The 25,596-nt window shown below is 40.6% G+C and overlaps 1 protein-coding gene across 15 annotated transcripts in view; it reads right to left on the bottom strand.

The window, feature by feature from the left end:
* Positions 1–1,269: 1,269 nt before the first annotated feature.
* EPB41L3 (erythrocyte membrane protein band 4.1 like 3) overlaps positions 1,270–25,596 on the bottom strand; it is a 267,751-nt gene continuing 243,424 nt past the window's right edge. For 12 of the 15 annotated variants that reach the window (XM_056521616.1, XM_056521618.1, XM_056521622.1 and 9 more), the window contains 5 exons: positions 24,015–24,143; positions 18,298–18,396; positions 10,734–10,814; positions 10,175–10,291; positions 1,270–2,961 (listed from right to left, as the gene is read on the bottom strand). In XM_056521616.1, the coding sequence (XP_056377591.1) occupies positions 10,181–10,291; positions 10,734–10,814; positions 18,298–18,396; positions 24,015–24,143 (420 nt within the window). In that variant the 3' untranslated portion in view covers positions 1,270–2,961; positions 10,175–10,180. The remainder of the gene's footprint in view (positions 2,962–10,174; positions 10,292–10,733; positions 10,815–18,297; positions 18,397–24,014; positions 24,144–25,596) is intronic. The other 3 variants (XM_056521619.1, XM_056521620.1, XM_056521621.1) reach the window with 3 other exon arrangements.

Below are 25,596 nucleotides of genomic sequence, written 5' to 3'. Positions count from 1 at the left end.
TACACAAATAATGATACATGTCCCCCTATGTTACTATGTTACTACAATGACCACACTGTGGTAGATAATTTTACATAGACAAATCTACTCTCAGGCGAAGTCTTCTCTGATCAGTCATTAACTTTTCCTTCCTTTCTATTCTTGCAAAGGCCACCATAAAGAGTGACATCCCTGAAAAAAGTCACCTAAGAATAAGAATGGCAAAACAAATACTGCCCCATAATGTTTTCCAGACAGAATAGGAGCAACTGATGATACACATGGGTTCACAGACTATTTTAATCAGTAGGTTTAGATCAAAACATTTCTCAGTGCCCCCCCCAATCAGTAACAATGAGGGACATTTACGAAAACTGGTGTGAGTTTTGAACTTGTGTGGTGGACGTGTGTTAAATTGATTAAATAGCGCACAGACTTTGATGAATCCCTATAGAACTGTTCTATTTCATTTGGTTAAATGTCACAGAGAGTTCTATAGGGCAGGGTTGACTTGCCCTGTGATAACTTCGAAATCTGGTCCGTGCAATATTTCACAAAAAGTTGCACATGATAAATCAGTTACCGCTGCACAAAATTCTCTAAATAAGAAAACTTCATGGTAATGAAATTTATACGTTCTAAATAAAATGTTGCAGAAAATGTTGCATGGGGCCAGCCTGTGACTTTTCATGCAACAAATTTAGACGAAATAAGCAGTCTAAATGACTGTATAAATTCCCCTCAATGTCCACTAATGATCCCTGGTGTTCCTAACACAACAACCATTTAATAATAAGATAGCAAATTGTTCCCTTCTGGAATTCTCAGTGGTCAGCTGTGATCTGTGGGAATACTGGCAGTGTTTTCCACGTAGCAACACAAAATCCTTTTAAATTTAAAACTGCAGATTTTAAGCTGTGTTCAGTCATATAGTTTGCATTGATGAGCAGCTTCAAATCCTGCGAATCAAATATGCGCAGGATACTCTACGAGTGAATACATCTTAAAGAAAGAAATATCGAAAAACATTTGAACACAAAGTAAGAATCTAAGTAAGTTTGCCATGCTATTTTACACATAGTATGGTATGGTTAGCTACACTGTAATGCAATAACACATTTTGATCTACTTTGAATCTTAAACACACTTGTTCACATAAGTGGTTAACCATTGTGCTCCGCTACCTAAAAATATTTTCCTGCCTTTGCAAAATAATAAAAATGTGACAAAAACACTGAGGATCCCCTAAAAATAAAAAGGTTGAGATTTAAAAACAGAAGCAGCTCAAGGTGTGGTGTACAGCGTTTATTGGCAAAACCAAAAAAAAAAAAAAAAGAGAAAAAAAAGAAATGATGAAGGTTCAGAAGCAATCATAAGGTCAACAAACATAATTGCACAATAAAAGTGTTTTAATTTTATTAGCGGCAAAACTGATTTTTAATAGACTTCCAAGAGATTTCCTACTTCATTTTGTAATATATTTTGGCTGTAAACCATGGCTGGTGCAAATTAGAAAAGCAGATTATTTTGTTTTCTTAACAAGGCCAATACATTTTTATTTCACTCTAACAAACATTCAACAAGTGCTGTGACAGCAAAATGGAATAATTTGCACAGTTTGTAACAATATATACGGTGGGTACTCTGTACAGGTTAAAGGGGTATTCTGGCCCTAAGACATCTTATCCCCTATCCAAAGGATAGGCGATAAGTTGCCTGATTGCGGGGGCTCCATGCATCACCCCGCTATCATCAACCTTCGGAGCGAACATCTCTCCGGGTCTGATGAATCATGATCACGGAGCCGGAGTATTGTGACATCATGCTCCGCCCCCTCAATGTAAGCCTATCGGAGGGGCGTGACAGCTGCCACGCTTCCTCCCATAGGCTTGCATTGAGGGGGCGGAGCGTGACACCAAACGGGGGGGGGGGCGGAGCCATGATGTCACAATACTCCGGCCCCGTGATTGTGATTCATCAGACACGGAGCATTGTTTGCTCCGGAGGCTGATGATAACGGGGTGCTGCATGACAGATAGCTGGGGGGGGGGCCCCAGCGATCAGGCATCTTATCCCCTATCCTTAGGGCAGGAGTACCCCTTTAAGGCTTAGCTCTCTAATAGGTATCAGAAGCAGAGTCAATGAAGCAGTTTTCAGTGAGAATGGAAAGAAAAATCAACATTAAATACACACACAAAGAAAACAATATGATGTCAAATGATTGTGTAAATAATCTAAGGACACGTTCTCTCGAGGAAGTACACATACTGTACACAGTAAAGAATGTCAATGCTGATTGCTGATCAGCAGGGTTCAACTCAATAACAACGGTGACAACATGAACAAAGAAAAAATCAAGTTAAAACTCTAAAAGAATGACTACCCCATGTGTAATTAGATGGGATACGCAAAGCACACATCATCAGCAGTTAAATAGTCTTAAGATTCAAGGGGTCTCCTTTTAATCCGGCATAGTAATAAAACCAAGTAAAACAAATGTAATATTCAAGTGGTGTACTGAAAGTTGTGTTATTGGCACGTATAAGGTGTGGTCCTAATACTATACAGTTTCTAGGGTCTTGTGGTAATTCTTTTTTCTTTTTGTAAACAAAGGCTTACCACCTAACAAATGAAACTTTGTTCAGAAGAAGGCATGGACTGTATATATAGTACATTAAGTTCACATAGTCTAATATTGTTGTGAGTGTGTACGTGCAGATATAACTGGAAACTTATACATGGAAAAGAAAAAATGCTGCCTTTTAATATTTGCTTCATGCAATACTGATTTAAATATGCTGAATTGCATTGCTTTAAATGGGAAGATATGTCTGCCGATGACTTTGTAAATGGTCAAGCTAAATCCTTCAGGGCTGTAATTTCCCCAGACAGAAGTCAGCCAGGTTCTGTCTGTTGCTCCGCAGAGGTGCTCATATTCCTAATGGTGTACATGACTGAGCTTGTTTTCAAGCTCCATTATTCCTGCAGGCAAGAGAAAGGCACAGTTATAAAAGCACAGTAGGACATCAGCATACTGTACGTGCTCTAGATAAATCACAGTGGGAAAACACACATCTAGCATCTCAGATGATCTTTATCGAGAGGACTGACAGGCTTCCAGTGCCAAAACAATTTCAATAATGACACAGCTTTCAAACTGTGTCTTTTGCAAATAGAAACAGGCTGTGACACCAAAAATAATACATTTTCTTTTATTATACGTTCACAATGGTATCAGATGCACATAGCACAGCAAGAAAAAGCCAAACTGCAGCAACTATAGGTCATTCAGCACCCAGCACACAATGGTTTAGATAGCATGTTGTTACGTGGATGAGATATGCAGACTCAGACTTTACACTTACAATAAACACTATTCCGTCAATGAACACTTGTGGAACAAAAAACACTTTTTGACTCCTTATAACAACTGCCTGTACATGTTTTAACATTAGGCGGTTAGAGGCTTATTTCTGGGATGAGACTTCTTATGGGGAATCAGGGGCAGGCATGGTGCCCGACTGTCAGTGCCACCAGAGCAATTTATTTTTGTAACTAAAGCTGATATGGCAGATTCAGAACAATGGTAGCATTTGTTAAAACTACTTGTGTGTCCTTGACCAGTGTAGAAAAACAGGTGGAAAAGATGTCTGGGTATTAATATGAGGATCCTGTCTAGGGATTGATCGATTATTGGTTTGGCCGATATTCACGATTTTGGACATTATTGGTAATTACCTTGCCGATATCCCGCCCTGCCGGCCAGAGACTGCTGCTGACGCTGCCCCATTGCCTCCCCCATCCCCGGTTTTATAATTACCTGTTCCCGGGGCCCGCGCTACTTCCGGCTCCTGCAGCGTCCTGCGTGCTGCGCAGCGCAATAACGAGTGACGTCCTCAACACAACATCACTGTCAGTGCGCACAGTGACAGCTCAGGTAATTATAAAACCGGGGATGGGGGAGGCAATGGGGCAGCGGCGGTGGTTGGACTAGGGAGGACCTAAGGACAGGCAGGGGGGGAGAGAAGCGTGGCGGCAGTCTCTGGCCCCGCAAATGCCGCTACAGTTCATTGATTCAAAGCGCCCACTTTAAATAATTGATCTGCAGCGGCTTCTGCGGGGGTGGGGGGAAATAGCCATCGGCCTGAAAGGTCACAGATAATTGGTATCAGACCTAAAAAAATCGATATCGTCGATCCCTAATCCTGTCAAACATTTTCAGAAAGTCTATGTTTCACAGACAACACTTCTACAAATGGTATCATAACTTTACTTGCACCTAGCCTGAGGGCTTAATAGATTGGATCCCAGCAGGAGGTATGCAACGCCTACTTGTGACAGCTTAATAAGCATAAACAAACTGACAAATGTTTACAAAAGGTAATGTTCTAGAAGCAATTGTTTGTTTTGTAAGTATAAATGAATATATTTACACTTATTCTGCAGTTCATCAGTAGTAGAGTGACATGTTAAGTTACAAAAACTTTATTTAGCTTTTTTTGATTATTTTTCTTAATTTCACAACGCAATCTTCTGATTGTTGCTATAATGCTTTAGTACACTTGGAATACAGCTAACCATTTATGGCAAGCAAGCATAGGGGCTCCTAAATGCTTGTTCAGGCAGCCAATGGCTAACAAAGGGAGCCCCCTACCTCTGTCAAAACACATCTAAGGGGTTAAAGACACCTTTGAAAACCTTTTTTAATTATCTTGTACTTAACAAAAAATACTATATAGATCTTCATTTAAAATCTTGCTCTACTCCAGCCTCTCCAGTTTGCTGTGTGAGGTCTGCTTTCCTTCTACACGGCTGATGTGATTATCCCCTGCAAACTGCATTGCATCTTCTTTCCTCCTATTCTACATCCTGTATGCTGAGACACTGCCTCCAAGGAACACCTCCTTACTCTCCCTGCTGCTATCTCAAACACTCCAACAGAGGACAGAATAGACATCTGAAGTCTATGTCTTATGTTACTTTAAGTAGAAGATAAAATATAGCACAAGTATAATTAAGACTGTTTAGGAATGTGCTCAATTTTGCATTCAGAAAACAAAGGGAAACAGAAAATCTAAGATATTTCCTTACAAAAACGGCACCACACCTGTTCTTAGGTTGTGTGTAATATTACAACTTGGCTCCATTCACTTCAACGGAACTGAGCTGCAATACCCCATCCAACCTGATGACAGGTGCGGTGCTGTTATTTTAAACTCTTTAAAGGGGGTATTCCAGGAAAAAAACTGGCTCTAAAAAGTTAAACAGATTTGTATATTACTTCTATTAAAAAAATCTTAATCATTTCAGTACTTATGAGCTGCTGAAGTTGAGTTGTTCTTTTCTGTCTAAGTGCTCTCTGATGACACCTGTCTCAGGTACTGTCCAGAGTAGAAGCAAATCCCCATAGCAAACCTATTCTGCTCTGTGCAGTTCCCGAGACAGACAGAGATGTCAGCAGAGAGCACTGTTGTCAGACAGAAAATAACAACTCAACTTCAGCAGCTGATAACTATTAGAAGGATTAAGATTTTTTAATAGCAGTAATTTACAAATCTAGTAACAAATTTGTAACCATATACCTCAAGGGGAATACCAGGGTTACTGGTACATGATAGAAATAATAAAAATATTAATGTATAAGACCGTGCTTCAATTAATATATTTTAATAAAATTCAATATATATATATATATATATAAAGTTAGTGCTTCCTGTCACAGGGCCCATATGGCAGGGATAAGTGCGCTACTATAAAACCATAGATTGGCATAATTATTAACACATAAAATAAAAAGGGACACTTAGTACTTAGTGTCCAGCATATGCAGAAATAAACAGTTCAATGAGTTGTCTTAATAGACAGTTCTTATACAGGGGTTTACCCTATAGATGGTAGTAATCGGCAGACAACTATTACTTACCATCTAACATCTACAGGGAAACCCCTGTATAAAAACTGTCTATTAAGACAACTCATTGAACTGTTTATTTCTACATATGCTGGACACTTAGTGTCCCTTTTTATTTTATGTGTTAATAATTATGCCAATCTATGGTTTTATAGTAGTGCACTTATCCCTGCCACATGGGCCCTGTGACAGGAAGCACTAACTTTATATATATTGAATTTTATTAAAATATATTAATTGAAGCACGGTCTTATACATTAATATTTTTATTATTTCTATCATGTACCAGTAACCCTGGTATTCCCCTTAAGGTATATGGTTACAAATTTGTTACTATATTTTACATTTAACACCTGAGGTATAGGTGTAAAACCATAGTACGCCTCGGAGAATTGTGAGCTGCACTCCCCAAAATTTATTTTATAATTTACAAATCTGTTTAACTTTCTGGAGCCAGTTGATGTATAAAAAGACATGTTTTCCTGGAATACCCGTTTAACAATAAAAATTTACTGTAAAGGTGTCCATAGCCTTTCAATTGCCAGGGTTGGATTTGTCTTCAATCCTAGCAGTGGTGACAGGATCTAGGCTGTGTACTATAGCTGTGAACCCGGTGCTGACTGCACGGGAACAATGACAGAGATCAGTGTAGAATGTTTTACCTTTTCAGATAAGAAAATATAATATTCAAGGGTGGAGATCCAGTTTAAGAAGAAATGTAAATATAATGTAAACTAAATGTAGACTTAAACTATGGACCCATAAACACCAATGAGGGTGCAAGTTTAGTTGTATATGTTTTTTTGGGGGGGGGGGGGCAAGTTTCCTTTTGTATGTTCTGCTGGGATCCATTCTTGTTTTTTTTTGTTTTTTTTTAACTGCATCACATAAAGGAGACCAATCAGTAATACACCTAAAAATGTTATTTATGTTAGCATATGCTGTAATGTGTTATTTTATTATTGATACTTATGTAAACATACACAATATGACAGGATGCTATGCTAATGGATATGTGATAGCAGTAAACATTGTATGAAACAACATCCTTTAAAGAGGCATTTTCATTTTCCATTGCTTTTAATTAGTAAAATTGTATGATGGTACAAAGACTGTGAAGTCAGGTAGATATTCTGCCCTAAAAGTCACTGCAGGGATTCAATTAAACATCATTAAAGGGGTATTCCATGAAAAAACTTTTTTATATATATCAACTGGCTCCAGAAAGTTAAACAGATTTGTAAATTACTTCCATTAAAAAATCTTAATCCTTTCAGTACTTATGAGCTTCTGAAGTTAAGGTTGTTCTTTTCTGTCTAAATCCTCTCTGATGACACCTGTCTCGGGAACCACCCAGTTTAGAAGAGGTTTGCTATGGGATTTGCTTCTAAACTGGGCGTTTCCCGAGACAGGTGTCATCAGAGAGGATTTAGATAGAAAAGAACAACCTTAACTTCAGAAGCTCATAAGTACTGAAAGGATTAAGATTTTTTAATAGAAGTAATTTACAAATCTGTTTAACTTTCTGGAGCCAGTTGATATATATGAAAAAGTTTTTTCCTGGAATATCCCTTTAAATTCATGTCTTTGTGAACTGCCTCTTTAAAGCAGTTCAATCCAGTTCAGCCAGGTTTCTACAGCCAGATGTTAGCTGCAAGTCAATAGGGAACTGCTAAATGCCAGATCCTCTTGTAGATTTTCAATTTGGTGTTTTTTTTTATCCTTTTGGCGTTTTTCAGCTATTTTTGGCTCCTTGGCAGTTTTTAAAAACCGACTTCTTGTTAAGATGTTGGCGTTTTTTTTTCCGGGAAAATCTTGGCGTTTTCCCTCCCATAGAAGTCTATGGGAGTGAAAAAACACCAAGGAAAACGCCATGTGGGTTTTAACTTTGGTGTTTTTGCAGGCAGGATGGAGATACCTTTTTTATAAAAATTTCGTAGGGTACCATTAAAAAACAGATACAGTAGTGATGGAAAAAAATAGTATTTAATGAAATTTATATTTTTATAACAATTTTTTAAACAGGGATCAATTTACGTGGGCGGGCAGGGAACTAAAAATGCAGCCGACAATAATAAAAATGTAGATGGGGGCCATTTAAACGTAAAAATAATACATTTTTAAAATTAATTTTGTTAAACTTTTTATTAGTAATGTATTTTAATAATGTGTTTAATAAAGTGTGTGTTTTTAACTTTTTTCAATTTATTTTTTAAATTTTTTAGGTAGTACTACTACTCCCAGAATGAAACAGACTGTTCCATGATGGGGGTAGTAGTACCTGTACTAACAGACAGATCAGAAGTGATACCAGTTGCGATCCACTTATATAATGTATAGAAGCCAGCGGCACGGCACCCTTCACTATGTTCTGTGATGTGTAGTTATTCACATCACAGATTCATAATTCCCGCAGAGAGAAGTGATTGGCCAGATGGTTCCAGGCAATAACAACTGTTTGTGGGAAATATGAACAACAGGTATATATACAGCATATACTCATACTACAGTAGGATCAGAGAAGAGAGGCCGGCCGCCCGCATCTATACATTATACAGGACGATCGCAGTGGGTGTCAGGAGTGACACCCGCTGTGATCGGTCCTTAACTGCAGGTACTACTGCACCCAACATGGGGCACACCCTGCTCCGTGTTGGGAGCTGTAGTACCTGCATTAATAGACAGATCGCAGAGAGTGTCACTTCTGACACCTGTTGTGATCTGTCTATTAATGCAGGTACTACAGCTCCCAACATGGGGCAGAGTGTGCTCCATGTTGGGAGCAGTAGTACCTGCAGTTAAGGACAGATCAGATCACAGCGGGTGTCACTCCTGATATGCGATGCAATCGTTCTATCTATAGCAGAGATGCGGAGCGGCTTTATCCTGTGATCGCATCTCGGCACTATATTGCGGCCGGCCAGTGATGGGAATCGAAATTGACAGAAATTAACTCATTCATATTTCCTGCTGAGAGCGGTGATTGGCTGCCCCCATCTGGCCAATCACCACTCTGGGCGAAAACTATGAATCAATAATGTGAATTCTATTCACATCACTGGTGTACCGGAGTATAGCAAAAACCTCCAAACTCCACAAGGACTTGAATCGGCGCAGAATGGATGAGGAACAAGAAGATCACTAGGCGATTTATTTGGAACAACGCGTTTCGACGCCAGGACAGGCGTCTTTTTCAAGTTCACAACATGTTGTGAACTTGAAAAAGACGCCTGTCCTGGCGTCGAAACGCGTTGTTCCAAATAAATCGCCTAGTGATCTTCTTGTTCCTCATCCATTCTGCGCCGATTCAAGTCCTTGTGGAGTTTGGAGGTTTTTGCTACATTTGCTACACCGTTGCGGTGGTGGGACTGGCTGCATTGTGGAATACCTTTTACAGTGTTGTGCCTGACTTTGCACAACCTATTGGGTAAGCGCATCCGATAATATCGGCTTAGTTATATTACCCTTTTAATGCACTATGGAGCGCTTCTTGTCTTTTTAGATGTACCGGAGTATAGTGCAGAGATGCAAGCGCAGGATAAAGTGGCTCCGCATCTCTGCACTATATAGAACGATCGCATCAGGTGTCAGGAGTGATGCCCGGGGCGATCTGTCTATTAGGTACTACTACTAGCATCATGGAACAGTCAGTAGTACTACCTAAAAATGTAAAAAATAGAGAAAAAAAAAGTGAAATACGCACACACACTTTATTAAACACTATTAAAATACATTACTAATAAATGTATATATTAATTATAAAAAAATTAATTAATTATACAAAATATATTATTTTTACATTTAAATGGCCCCTTTCTACATTTTTGTTGTTGGCTACATTATTAGGTCCCTGCCCACCCACATAAATAAAAATTTTGTTATAAAAAATAAACATTTCGTTAAATAATTTTTTTTCCCATTCCTACAGCATCTTTTTTTTTTTTTTTTTTTTTGGTACCCAACAAATAAAAATAAAAAAAAAGCCACAAATGCAATTTCCACTCCAAGGCAAAAAACACCAGAAAAAACGCAGGGTAAAATCAGTGGCAGTTTTTCTGGCCAGAATTTTTTTTTTTTTGTGGAAACCTAGCCTTATACCCTCCAGCTATTGACAACATTCAATGATCAGCATGCAGAAAATCCATAGTAAAATAAGAATATGTATAAATGTGTTTTATTCATGCAAAAAAATAAATACACCTTGCCAACAGTAAAAGCAAAGGGGAGAATGCTTGTTGCACATGCCAGCCTGCTTGGTCCAGGAAAGCAATGGATGCATCTTACCTTTGGTCAGTCCTCCCCATCTTCAGGTGTGATCTCTGTTTCTTTATGTACCACTACTTTGGTCACTGACATGTCAGGGTGCTGCTCTTTGGCCTCTTTAATTGCCTGAGCCAGCGCCTAACACAAGAAGAACCAAAAGGGACGGAAACAAAAAGGAGGTGGAACATGCATGATCAGTGGGAAGGTGGATATTCATGAGAAAATTACACCACTTACAAATGAGGAGACACAATTAAATATGAATTACTTGTAAATTCCATGTACGAGGCACACTAGAGTTTACACTTAGCCCATTATTCATAAGAGATTGTTTAATTAAACTCTTTCTGTTGAATGAGTTTGCAATGGAAACCAGATGTAAACAAGTTCTGACCAGGTTATTTGTGGTTAAAGGTGAAAGGGTTAAGTATGACCTCTGGTTACCCTTTTATGCTGATGAATCACTCACATCAAGTTACTGCAGCACCCTAGTAAGTATATATATATATATATATATATATATATATATATATATATATATATATATATATATAGAATGTTTCCTCACAGGCTACTTTACCTGATCATGGTCAATGTCAGCATCTCCTGTAATCACTATCCGCTTTTCAATTCTGGTTTCTGAAATGCCTCCTTTCACAGTCTACGCAGAGAAAATAACAAAAAAAAGTTAGCTTTCAAAAATGTGTTCATGCAAGAATTTCTTACTCTTATCAGGGCTGACCATTAATTCATGGTAGCTGGGCCTGATGTTTCACACTCAGACACACTCTGTGCAGGTAGAGATAAGAAACACGGTGTGTGCAATGCACCTGAGCAAGGTAATTGAAATGATTCTCTATGTAATCTGCCAAGTGCTTGTGCAGTTTACCTGCACTGGGTTTGAATTAGCTTCCCACTCCAGGAAGCACATAGCAACAGCTAACAAACTTCCAAATCTTAAAGGGGTATTCTGGTGCTTAGACATCTTATCCCCTAACCAAAGGATAGGGGATAAGATGCCTGATCGCGGGAGTCCCGCCGCTGGGGACCCCCGTGATCTTGCACGCAGCACCCCGTTTGTAATCAGTCCCCAAAGTTCGCTCCGGGTCTGAATACAGGCGATTACAGGCGGGCGGCGTGTGACGTCACGCCTGCGCCCCCGTGGTGACGTCACGCTCCGCCCCTCAATGCAAGCCTATGGGAGGGGGCGTGACAGCTATCATGCCCCCTCCCGTAGGCTTGCATTGAGGGGCGGAGCGTGACGTCACCACGGGGGCGCAGGCGTGACATCACACGCCGCCCGCCCTGTAATCGCCCGTAATCAGACCCGGAGCGAACTCCGGGGACTGATTACAAACGGGGTGCCGCGTGCAAGATCACGGGGGTCCCCAGCGGTCAGGCATCGTATCCCCTATCCTTTAGATAAGGGATAAGATGTCTAAGCACCGGAGTACCCCATTAACACAATATACTATACTGTATATATTTACATGTAGGCTGTTTAAATGTGTTTTCCCAGCATAAGAAAAACACGTCTGCTTTCTTTCTGAAGCAGCGCCACTCTTATTTTGTGTGTACAAATAAATTGCATCTCTGTTTCACTGAAGTGAACAGAGCTGAGCAGTAATACCACACAACCTGAAGAAACGTGTGGCTCTGTTTTCAGCAAAAATCAGGCGTGTTTTTCTAATAACGAATAACCCCTTTAAAGGAGTACTCCGCCCCTAGACATCTTATCCCCTATCTAAAGGATAGGAGATAAGATGTCTGATAGCGGGGGTCTCACTGCTGGGGATCCCCACGATCTCCCTGCGGCGCCAGTGTTTGTTTGGAGTGTCGGGTGCAGCACCAGAGGCTCATAACGTCACGGCCACGTCCCCTCAATGCAAGTCTATGGGAGGAAGCATGACGGAAGGGCGTTCACGTGACGTCACTAGCGTGATGTCACGAGCCTAGTTCACTCCATGCACCGGATGTCTGGGGTGCCGCAGACAAAATCGTGGGGGTCTTTGGATAGGGGATAAGATGTCTTTGGATAGGGGCAGAGTACCCCTTTAAATACAAAATATGCAGAATCAAAGTTCTGTTAACTATTCATGTTACTGTCAATGGCAGTGAAGTTGCATTCCAGCATTTACTTTTTACATTACATTCTGCACTTTCTGATGAGAAGACTCTGAACTAATAGGCATGCTAAAAATCATCTTATCATCCAGTTCCTCTTTGAATGGAAATGCTTCTACTTTATAAATTGATTGATAAGAGCATGACCACATCTACTGGAGCTGTCAGATCCCTTGGCTTTTTTTGGTAGAAACAGAGATCAGATATCGTTCCATTTCACTGTGTGATTGTATCCTCTGGAGATAAGTGGCCTCATTGGCCTCATGAGTATCTGGCAGCAGCAGCTTGAAGAAACATACATATTCTTTCAAACCGTAAGTTTGTATCGGTATAGTAAGTAAGACTGCTTTTTTCTAGCAGCACTGCATTACTGTACAGTTATCATGATGTATCAACAATATCTATTTATACTACTGCAGTCCTTTTATGTTGAAGAAGAGTCTTTGGGCTTGCCTTTATAACCTATATCCATTTTTACTAAATGCAGTGGGGCAAAAAAGTATTTAGTCAGCCACCAATTGTGCAAGTTCTTGCACTTAAAAAGATGAGAAAGGCCTGTAATTTTTATCATAGGTATACCTCGCCTATGAGAGACAGAATGAGAAAAAAATCCATAAAATCACATCGTCTGATTTTTAAAGAATTTATTTGCAAATTATGGTGGAAAATAAGTATTTGGTGACCTACAAGCAAGCAAGATTTCTGGCTCTCACAGACCTGTAACGTATTCTTTAAGGAGTCTCCTCTGTACTTCACCCTTTACCTGTATTAATGGCACCTGTTTGAACTTGTTATCAGTATAAAAGGCACCTGTCCACAACCTAAAACAGTCACACTCCAAACTCCACTATGGCCAAGAAGAGCTGTCGAAGGACACCAGAAACAAAATTGTGGACCTGCACCAGGCTGGGAAGACTGAATCCGTGAAGAAATAAACTGTGGGAGCAATTATTAGAAGATGGAAGACATACAAGGCCACTGATCATCTCCCTTGATCTGGGGCTCCACACAAGATCTCACCCCGTGGTGTCAAAATGATCACAAGAACGGTGAGCAAAAATCCCAGAACCACACGGGGGGGGACTTAATGAATGACCTGCAGAGAGCTGGGACCAAAGTAACAAAGGCTACCATCAGTAAAACACTACACCGACAGGGACAGGGACTCAAATCATGCAGTGCCAGATGTGTCCCCCTGCTTAAGCCAGTACATGTTTTGGCCCATCTGAAGTTTGCTAGAGAGCATTTGGTTGATCCAGAAGAGTATTGGGAGAATGTCATATGTTCAGATGAAACCAAAGTAGAACTTTTTGGTAAAAACTCAACTCGTCGTGTTTGGAGGAGAAAGAATGCTGAGCTGCATCCAAAGAACACCATATCTACTGTGAAGCATGGGGTGGAAACATCATGCTTTGGGGCGTTTTTTCTGCTAAGGGACCCGGACATGTATCGTGAGATTTTGAGTGAAAACCTCCTTCCATCAGCAAGGGAATTGAAGATGAAACGTGGCTGGGTCTTTCAGCATGACAACGATCCCAAACACACAGCCCGGGCAACAAAGGAGTGGCTTTGTAAGAAGCATTTCAAGGTCTTGCAGTAGCCTAGCCAGTCTCCAGATCTCAACCGCATAGAAAACTTTGGAGAGAGTTTAAAGTCCATGTTGCCCAGCGACAGCCCCAAAACATCACTGCTCTAGAGGAGATCTGCGTGGAGGAATTGGCCAAAATACCAGCAACAGTGCGTGAAAACCTTGTGAAGACTTACAGAAAATGTTTGACTTCTGTCATTGCCAACAAAGGGTATAGAACAAAGTATTGAGATGAACTTTTGTTACTGACCAAATACTTATTTTCCACCATCATTTTCAAATAAATTATTTAAAAATCAGACAATGTGATTTTATGGATTTTTTTCTCATTATGTCTCTTATAGTTGAGGTATACCTATGATGATAATTAAAGGTCTCTCTCGTCATTTTAAGTGGAAGAACTTGCACAATTGGTGGCTGACTAAATACTTTTTTGCCCCACTGTATAAATATATGATATCTTTGTACGTTTGCTCAAGAAAAAAAAATTATAATAATTTGATAGCTGTGACATGGTAGGGAAACAACCCCGGGGCTTTGTTCACACAAGAGCCACAAGCTTACCAGTTACAGCTGCAATCTGTACAATGAATAGTCTGCCTGTCAGGAAACCTGTCAGCTAGTGTTGTGACACTAATCCATCAGCATGAGGTGGGCATAGTGTTCCAAAACCGCCATTATTACACCCACCTGGCCCTGCTTTCCTGTTTAAATTTACTTTATACTTACCAGGATCAGAGTCCCAGACCCCTTCCCTTGTTTATGTATTTGTAATAAAGCAAAGCATACTCTCCCTATAGTATACCTATCGGACACTAAAGCGTTTATGTCTCCCATAGGAAATGTCACACTACACACACCACTATTCCCAGTAGGTGTAATTTATTACTATGACATGGCCCACTTTGGCTTTGCGGACACAAACTAATTCCATTTTTGTTTTTTTTCCTCCTCGCATTTTAAGAGCCTTAACTCTTGTATTTTTTTTTTTTTACAACTAGAGATCCATATAAGGGTTGTTTGCATGACCAATTGTACTTTGAAATGACACCTTTCATTTTACCATAAAATGTACAGTGAAACTAAAAAAAGATATCATTTGTAGGGAAAATCTGAAAATAAACCATCAATTTTGGCATTTTGGGGGAATTTTGTTTACATGCAGTGCACCTGGGTGGTGTGTGGCTGAGTAGGCACTTGCCACTTCTTCATTACTGTTTGGGTTGAGTTTTTTTTTTTCTCATTCACAGGTCATTTTCTTAATTTTTGCAATTTGTGCATTCCCATGTGACTAACAATTTATACCCTGTTGTTTTGAGTCAGCCACCATCTTTGTTTTGATTTCTTTCATGACTGCACTTGTGAATATCTCCAATTCTGTAGAGCTACCGTATATACTCGAGTATAAGCCGAGTTTTTCAGCACGATTTTTCGTGCTGAAAACACCCCCCTCGGCTTATACTCGAGTGAACTCCCCCACCCGCAGTGGTCTTCAACCTGCGGACCTCCAGAGGTTTCAAAACTACAACTCCCAGCAAGCCCGGGCAGCCATCGGCTGTCCGGGCTTGCTGGGAGTTGTAGTTTTGAAACCTCCGGAGGTCCGCAGGTTGAAGACCACTGCGGCCTTCAACATCATCCAGCCCCCTCTCACCCCCTTTAGTTCTGAGTACTCACCTCTGCTCGGCGCTGGTCCGGTCCTGCAGGGCTGTCCGGTGAGGAGGTGGTCTGGTGGCATAGTGGTTCCGGGCTGCTATCTTCACCGGGGGCGCCTCTTCTAAGCGCTTCGGGCCCGGCCTCAGAATAGTCACGTTGCCGTGACAACGACGCAGAGGTGCGTTCATTGCCAACGTACTTCTGCGTCATTGTCAAGGCAACGCCTCTATTCCGGGCCGGAAGCGCGGAGAAGAGGCGCCCCCCGGTGAAGATAGCAGCCCGGACCACCTCCTCACCGGACAGCCCTGCAGGACCGGACCAGCGCCGAGCGGAGGTGAGTACTCAGAACTAAAGGGGGTGAGAGGGGGCTGGATGATGTTGAAGGCCGCAGTGGTCTTCAACCTGCGGACCTCCGGAGGTTTCAAAACTACAACTCCCAGCAAGCCCGGACAGCCGATGGCTGCCCGGGCTTGCTGGGAGTTGTAGTTTTGAAACCTCTGGAGGTCCGCAGGTTGAAGACCACTGAGGGCGAATGATGAGAAGAGGATGATGAAGGGGGGGGGTGTGGGGATGATGAAGGGGGGTGGGGATGATGAAGGGGGGGGTGTGGGATGATTACAAGGGGATGATGAAGGGGGGATGTGTGGGATGATAAGGGGATGATGAAGGGGGGATGTGCGGGATGATAAGGGGATGATGAAGGGGGGATGTGTGGGATGATGACAAGGGGATGATGAAGGGGGGATGTGTGGGATGATGACAAGGGGATGATGATGAGGATGTTAATGACGGGTCTGGATGATGACAGGGGGGATGAGGTATTTCCCACCCTAGGCTTATACTCGAGTCAATAACTTTTCCTGGGATTTTGGGTTGAAATTAGGGGTCTCTGCTTATACTCGGGTCGGCTTATACTCGAGTATATACGGTATTTCAGTGATTTTAAATGTATGTTTTTGCATACATGTTTTCAACAAAAGGTATACTTTGATCCTAATAAGCACTTTTTTCTTTTAGTAAATAATACTCATGATGGAATGTCCACCCAGAAAATTTTCGGAGGACATTCTGCAGGCACCAGCATGACAAACCGGTTGCATTGCAGTCTATGGAGACCAGTAATACAGAGTCCATAATCAGAAATTCCAGCATGTGTGCAGTGCAGCAGAATCCTTTTAAAAGCAATGGAAGTCTGCTGCAACAACATTTTCAAGCAGAATTTTTCCACTGGTTTCTGTTCAGAAAGTTCCACTGTGTAAACGGGGCCTTATATTTCCAATTGCTTTTTTATCTACTTCTGGCTTTGGCACTAAAACTGAAGTGGCAGTGTTCTAAAAATAAATGCCTTGTGTAACACAGATCTACCCTTGATTAGCTGCAGGATTACTGGGTGGTCGGGTCATAATAGCCAGCAGTGCTACCATGTTAGATTGCTGTGACTAACAACAGGAATAAAAGGGGAGATTTATTGAAACCTGTCCAGAAGCCTTCTCAAAAATGAAAGAAGTGATCTCATTGGTTGCTATGGGAAGCTCAGCAAATTTTCTCTGGACAGGTTTCGATAAATCTCCCCCAATGTCTTTTTCGCTGTCAGCCATGGGTAAAGGGTGCAGGTATTGGCAAATGACCTGGAAGAAAAACATTATAAACTGTGAATTTCTACCAGGGGGAGATCTCTTGGGGAACATATTATGTACCAATGATAAATACATATTGTGGCAATGCTGATGCTGGAGTAGCATATTTTTGTCACTAAAGAGAAGAATTATAGGCAACCAAGATATGTGAGAAGAGAAAAAGTCCTGCACTTAGGTTAAAGGGAACCTGCAACAATTTCATACTGCTTAAAAGGTGTAATTTGTGTGGTCCCCATCGGCTTCTGCCTGCCCCGGCAGCCTTGATTGATAGGCCTCTTCCTATACCCAAACAATGAGAGATTTAATATTCAAGGCTGGGGTGAGGAGAGCCAACCAAGGACCGCACGATGACTCGTGGTTCAGGCAGCAACAAAGTAATGACAAGTCTTAAACCTCTAATAGAACCTTGTTGAAGTTGGGTGGGAGAGGAGCTGGCTGTCCATTTACTCTGTTATTTTTTAAATGACTATTCTTTCTTTTAAAAAATGAATAACAAGTATAATAAAACATTCATCACATTTTACTCACCTATTAATATACACACCAAACCACTACAACAATCAACTATTATTCAGTTGCAATATGAAGAGCATGAATGGTGACCTATAGAAGCGTGTCATAAGCAATCTGATATGAGCACTTGTTCTGAATCATGGTGGAATGACATACACATAGCTAGGTGATTAACTTAATCAGTGAAATATTAAAAGTTTCACAGTTTGAGTTTTATAGTGAGAGGTGATCCTAAATAAATGTAAGGCGTGGGCCATATACAAAAACGAGTGGACAGATGGTGGGAATTGCAGACAAAGATCAACTCTGAGTAAATCAAAATATAGTACAGTGAATAACATTATATCGACAAGTTGAGTATTACTGAGACGGAGCAAAATCAAACTGGGGTAAAATTGCTGCATAATATTATATTGTGTTTTTATTTTATTAATATTAGGTAGATTCTGCTTTGCTCTATAAATGTTTGCTATGAATTGGAATGAATTCTCCATGTTACACCTATTTTAGTTTTCTGCTTTGTAGCCTCAAAAGATTATAACGTGTTTTCCACTGGGCACATATCATTTCCTTAGAGGGCTTCATCCTTACCAGGTGTAAACAAACAGAAATACACAGTAAGAACTTACTTTGGTAATGTGTGTAGTAGTTGTAGTGCCATGAGTTTCTGAAGTAATTGTCTGAGCGCTCATTAATACACCAGGATCTGTATCAGGACGGGATACCATCTAAAAACAAAGTGATGCAAGGACTTGGATTTAATAGCAACAGAAAAAAGGTTTTTTGGACCTCTGCATTCTGGGGTATATTATGGACACTAGACCTAAAACATGAATTATTTAACCAAGAAAGAGGTTTATTAATATTCACAAATGGTTGTGTACCCCTGTACCGCAACGGCACATGGCCAGGTGGCCTACAGAATTCCGCCCTGAAAAGTACACATGAACTTGTGAATATTTCTGGGAACATTACTTAGAGGCAACTACTGATTAAAGGAAATGTCAATTTTTTTCCATCTTGATAGCATTTGGAGCTTTGTTTTTCTGACACAGAGATCCAAATCCCCAGAACTAACATAAATTAAAAAATGACCATACTGACTGCCTGCGGTCACCACTATAGGGAGCTTACTGCATACTTCTTTATTATTGAGCTATGCGTTAAGCTTCCATTTTCCTGTAATGGTGGCTACAAGCAGCCAATATGATTTGGTTGATTTCTACAGCTATACAGGGTATGCACAGCTCTTTAGGATCATTTTTGGACAGAGAACATATGCAGTGAAGTAAATGAGAATCAGAGCAAAGTAATAAAACCACTGCTTTTCCCATCCATTAGAATCAATTCTATACCATAATGGTAAGGGACATGCCCCAGGCTAACTGCACTACATGCTACCAGGCCGCTTCCAGATGTAATAGAGGCCACTTTTCATAGAACAAAAGCAGAATGTAAAGCACCCATTTGAATAAATCTACACTTCATAATGATAATAGTCATTACTTTACATAAATCAATAAAATTTGAAGGCTGATTTAAGTTAATGACCATCATGTAAAAAGAATCAGATGATAAATGCAGTTTCAGTATATGAACTCTGTTGTATTCAAATGGCAATGAAAATGTACACAAGGTAATGACTTGAACCGTACAAATCATTTGATACACATATCTTTAGGGTTAGGTTCATGCAGTATTTTGTTTAGTATGCCAGGAGTGGCACTGATACCGAGTAACACTATAATCAAAAGATTTGCATCCACTCCTGGTTTTGCCTAAAAATACTGCCCAAAATACTACGTGTAAACCCAGCCTAAATGTGTTTGCAATATGTAGCTTTATATATTTTACTGCATCGGGTAGGCAGAAGTAAAGTCCTGGGAAATAAAAAGTTAAACTATAACATTTCAATAAAAAAAATCAGTTAAAATACAGCTTTCCTGATACTGCTTCTTATGTGCCAAAATATTTCAAGAGCTTCAAAGACTCTAACAGGGCTATCTGGAGGTCTGGGGTCCACAATGAAAGGTCTCTGCTGATATCAGCTAACACTGCCATCAAGCCTATGGTTCGCAGTTAAATGATCAACCCTGGATAAGTGCATGATGAAAATCATTGTGTATGAATAATTCTATACAAAGACATAGCAGCAACCTTTATACTCAAGACACATTCCATGACATGAAAAACACAGGGTAATGGATATGCCACATACAAAGCATGAAACAGCGCTCTGGATAATGCAAAAATACTTAAGACTTTTACATTCACGTTAAAAACATTCATGTTATATCTTTAATGTCTGGTAATTACTGCCACAAAATGCTGTATGTAAAACCTCCCTTAGAAATTTTAATCAGGAATAGAAAATCAGTGCTTAATTTTTCAAAAAAAACACCACCACACCTTTCCTCAGGTGCTGTGTGGAATTACAACTTGACTCCATTCATTTACATGAAACTTAGCTGCAATAACAAATGCAACCTGGGAACAAATGTGGTGCTGGCTCTGTATTTCTAATCCTGGATAATTCCTTTAAGCAAAGACACAACTGCTTGCTCTGTGATAGCTGTTTCTGGCCATCTGAATCCACATTCAGTTCTCTTTCTTAGGGTACGTTCACACGAGCAGATTTTTTTGAGGGTTTTCCGCTGCGTATTTGAAAGTTGGCGGGCATATTGCCGCTCTGAGCAGGCACATCTAAAGGCAGCATACAGCGGTCCTTCAGTGGCGTATCCGCAGTGTAAAATATGCTGTGGATCCAGCTGTGGGAATGTACCTTAAGGGTACGTTCACACAGGCGGATTTTTTTTTGCGGGTTTTCAGCTGTGTATTTGAAAGAGGGCAGGCTCTTCTTGGCTGTCCGCAGCAGATTTTCGGTGGTGGAATTTACGCTGCGGAAAATTCGCCGCAGTCCCTACTGACTTCAAGGGGGCTTGCGGCGTAAATTCTGCCGCGGAAAATCTGCTGCGGACAGCCAAGAAGAGCCTGCCTTCTTTCATATAGGCAGCGGAAAACCCTCAAAAAAATCCGCCCGTGTGAAAATACCCTTAGGGTATGTTCACACAGGCGGATCCACAGCATATTTTACACTGCGAATCCCCCACTGAAGGACCGCTGTATGCTGCCTTTAGATGTGACTGGTCGGAGTGGCAATATGCTGCTACTAGCAGACACACTGAAGCGATGTGCGAGTCGCCTCGCTTGCCGTTTTACTAGCACACATCGCGGCCGCTCCCCCTGCTCCATGAGCTAAGCTGAAAGCAGCCGCAATGTGCGAGTATACTGCGCGTGCTACGAATCGCACATCGCAATGTGTCTGCTCGTAGTGGCGTATTGCTGCTCCATGCAGGCGTATCTAAAGGCAGCATGTAGCGGTCCTTCAGAGGCAGATCCGCAGCGTAAAGTACGCTGTGGATCCGCTGTGTGAACGTAACCTTAGGGTGCGCGTTCACATCTGCGTATTTTCTGCTGCAGATTTGCTTTAGCAGATTTTGCAGCCCAATGAAGTCAATGCTGCAAATCTGCAGCAAAAAATATGCACATGTGAACACACCCTTAAAAGAGTTAGTCTGCACCTTTTAAAATGAATTGGCTGTACATGTAATGCTTTAATAGGCTGGGTCCTACAGAGGCGCAAACTCTTTCCAGATGGACTGCTAAAACAGCAAGGGTATGTTACACTGTGGAAATTTTACAAGAAATTTTCTTGGTAGATCTGGGGCATTCAAATACCTGCTCATTTTGTGCTGAATTTGCTGACAAAATAAAGTGCAGAAATTCAAGTGTTATTGATTTAGGGGACATTGCTCGCAGATTCCGCAAAAAGAATGAACACGTTCATTCTTTTGGTGAAACCCTGATCCTTGGCGTAATTCTGCTGTGTGAACTGAGCAGCAACCTCCCATTGGAAGAAAACTGAAATTCAGCACAGAATGTAGTACAAAAAAAAAAACATTATTCATTTTTCCTATTAGAAGAAACTAGCCAAAGTGTACATGGTGTTAAAAAAAAGCCGTACCAAAATACATCTTTGCCTACCATTGTTTGAGCCCTGTTGCCGATAACTCCATCCTCCTGTAGTGAACCAGGACAAGGATGTGCAGTACCTTAGAATTCCTTTGTATGACTACCAGTGTTATTATCTGCGCACACTCTGTACAGCCTCATTCAATGCTCAGCCCTGCTCGTTTTGTCCTAAGCAGACAATAAGGTTGAAGGGGTACGCCTCCCCTAGACATCTTATCCACTATCCAAAGGAGAGGGGATAAGATGTCTGATCACAGGGGTCCCGCCACTGGAACCACCCGCAATCTCCCTGCAGCACCCGGAGTTCGTTTAGGCTAGTGACGTCATGCCCCCTCAATCTATCTATGGCAGGGAGCGTGGCAGCCATCAAGTCTATTGGAGGGGGCGTTGCGGCCATCGCGTCCCCTCCCACAGACTTACATTGAAAGGGAGCACGTGACATCATGATGGGGCGTGGCCGTGATGTCTCGAGCCACCGGCACCGCATTGCTAGTCATCAGGCACGGAGCTAAGTTTCCACCATGCTCCGGATAACTGGGGTGCCGCAGCAGAGATCACGGAGGTCCTGCGCGATCAGACAGAGGCAGAGTACCCCTTTAAAGAAACACAGGGTGAATCCACATAGGAGGTGGGTGAACATACAGTCGGTGTTCATACAGGTTATTTTAAATAGTTAATAGGTTTCAGATAATCAACTGATGTCGGGAACACCCTTTTAAAGGAAAAACCTTTTCCATGTGCTAGTAGTGCGGAAGCAAAAAGATTTACTACTAGTCCACTCAAATAAAATCCTCTATTTAATATGTGCAGGTTTTTTTTCCCGCTAGGCACTAAATTGTAATACTACATGGGTGGTGCCATGACTGCAGCTGTACTATAGCTTTTCTGATTAAATCATCGCATAGCTTAAAAATGTGAGGCTTCTGGCCACATTGGGAAATTGAAGGTTTTCTAAATGTAACATCTGACAGCTGCTGTAAATTAATGTAGCAGCCAAACTGCAGTAAAGTGTGAATGACCTTGTTACCACTGAGTTTATTATTTTAAGCTAAAACTAGGATTGACGGAAACACACATACACACAACAACTGCACTGTGTGAATAAAAATATGTATCTTTGTCACACAATGGGGTTCTGGACCAGCAGCATACAGTTAAAGCATCCAAAAGGAATTTTTCATTTTATTCCATGGATCTTCTCAATGAAGGAGACACATCTACACAGAATTTCTAAAGATTTATCAAGATCCTGGACCCAGGAGATGTTTCAGAAGGAAATCTGTGTACACCAATGTCCTAGCACTATATAACTGTGGTCAGACTGAAAGGGAACTCAAAAAGAAAAGAACCTCCTGTGGAGCATACAGAAGCTTATAAGTACTAGAAGGATTAAGATTTTTTAATAAAAGTAATTTATAAGTCTGTAACTTTCTAGCACCAGTAGATAAAAAAAAAATGTTTTCCAGAGGAGTACCCCTTTAAAGGGAATCTGTCAGCTGTATTTGTTTCTAGAAACCACAGACACCAATGTTAGGGTATAGAAGCAAAGTGTACTTTTCCTGGAGCTGTTGGTTGCAAATATATAAAATTGCCTTTTTATTTCCCAGTCAAGTAACTCCTTAAGTACCAGAGCCTGACATGCCTCTTCCCTCCTTGAATGATGTACAGAGCTCTGGGTATGAATCAAGGAGGGGCTCGGAGGTGAGGGCAAAAAATACATTTACATAAAAAGTATTTTGAGTAAAATGACTTTTGACTAGAATATTCATGACAACGATAGGTCGACAGGTAAAACTAATGACACAGACTGCAAACAAATAAAATTCAATGAACCAATAAGTATTGCTAATCCATTCTTTCCAAAGTCAACAACCAGTTCTTTCCAAAGTCAACAACTAAGTAATCATGGGTAGTCTAAGTGTGACCAACACGATACCAAGTGAGATTAATTCTAGGGATCGACCGATTATCGGTTTGGCAGATATTATTGGCCGATATTCACAATTTTGGATGGTATCAGCAATTACCTTGTCGATAATCCGATAATCATTAAATCAATGATCTGCAGCAGGGGGGGTGTAGGGTGTGTATAAATAGCCGATAACTTATACCGGAATATCGGTGTATCGGTATCGGCCCTAAAAAATAGATATCGGTCGATCCCTAATTAATTCATCTGCACATCCCCTAACATTTTATATTTTTTTAAACAGCATTTAAAAAGCATAAATAATTGTACAGTACTGTAAGTAGGGAAGCTACTGAAATCATGAGGCCTGTCTGAATCTTCACTGTGTTTAGTTTTGTTTTTTACCTCTGAGGATTCATAAGTAATGGTTTTTGTTTCTGTATGTACTACAGGTACATCCTTAGTAGAAATGTCAGTCTTTTCTCCTTCTGCAATAGTGCCAAAAGTGATGATCTCGGTTTTCACAAGCGGAGACTGAGAGCAGACAAAGAAAGGACATATTTAAATAATGTTTCCTCACAAAATAAAACGGTATCATAGTAAACAGGCAAGAAAAAAATCCTGCAACAATTTCATTAAAGACCTGTCTACACCTAACAATTACCAGTAACATTCAAATAAATTCCAGTGATCGCAATGATAATTGCCCAGTGTAAATGCACAGGACAATCATCAATAACATGATCACTGATGAAAATTATCATTTGCTAAATTAATGAATTTGCATTACATGTTGAGACCACTGTATGTTGAGACCATAACTCTATGGAAACCTGAGAATTGGTTTTTAAGCCCCCAAAATTTCATCCAAAAATAGGAAAAAGTGAGATTTATGCAAAGGATTGGAGCTTCTTCAGGGTCCTGTACAGTGCTCAGTGTTCCAACAAATTTAAATTGAGCCATCCTCACCTGGTGTCCAAAGGAGCAGCTAACCCTGGCACAGGTAAAGAGTAGTACAGAACATGTAGTACCTCCCTGTACTGTAGGTAGGCGCTACCAGACAGCCAGTCAGTGCATGCACTTCAGTAATACAGGTGTTTTACCAGTGAAATGCCACTTCTGATTGGTCAGTTTTTCCAGCCATTGATGCATTTCACAGATCTGGACTGTCCGTAGCATTGTATGGTGAGTAATAATTCAAGTTACAATGGACCATTATATGTTGAAAATACTGTATGTTGAAGTGATTGTAAGTTCAGGGTTCACTGTACATGCACATGATCGATGTCTTGTGTTTAACTTGTGAAAATATATCAGGTATATTTTATATGTTAACGTTACATGGTATTCAACTTTTTATGTGTCTCTTACGTTCATTTTACAATATGAAATCTATTATGAATTCCATCATGCCTGAATATGATGCATTTAAAAGAAACATATCACAATATTTAATAGATTCTTTTTATTTGTGTGTTGATGCCATGGACAATATGGGGGAGATTTATCAAAACCAATGTAGAGGAAGAGTGGTGCAGTTGCCCGTAGCAAACAATCAGATTGCTTCTTTCATTTTCAAAGAGGCCTCTGAAAAATTAAAGAAGCGATCTGATTGGTTGCTATGGGCATCTTCCTCTACACAGGTTTTGATAAATGTCTCCTATATGTTAAAGGGGTTATAAAGGAATAGAAACAAAGCTAATTTATTTCAAAAAACAGCACCCCCCCCTGTCCTCAGGTTGTCTGTGGTATTGGCTCCATTCACCTCAATGAAACTGAGCTGCAATATTACACACAACCTGAAGACAGAGGTGGTGCTGTTTTTGGAAGAATTTAGCTCTGTGTTTCTATTCCTGGATAACCCCTTTAAGCAAAAAATGAGGGTTCCTTTTATGCATTATTACAGTGGAAACTTATGTGGGAATGAGTACAGATTATGGTAGCTTTTTTTGTTACTCAGCTGATCTAAACAATTGTGAACACTATA

This window comes from Hyla sarda, chromosome 5 (genome assembly GCF_029499605.1).
Source record: "Hyla sarda isolate aHylSar1 chromosome 5, aHylSar1.hap1, whole genome shotgun sequence".
Classification (NCBI taxonomy): Eukaryota; Metazoa; Chordata; class Amphibia; order Anura; family Hylidae; genus Hyla; species Hyla sarda.
The sequence above is the reverse complement of the archived record's forward strand: the minus strand, read 5'-3'. Positions and strand labels throughout refer to the sequence as shown.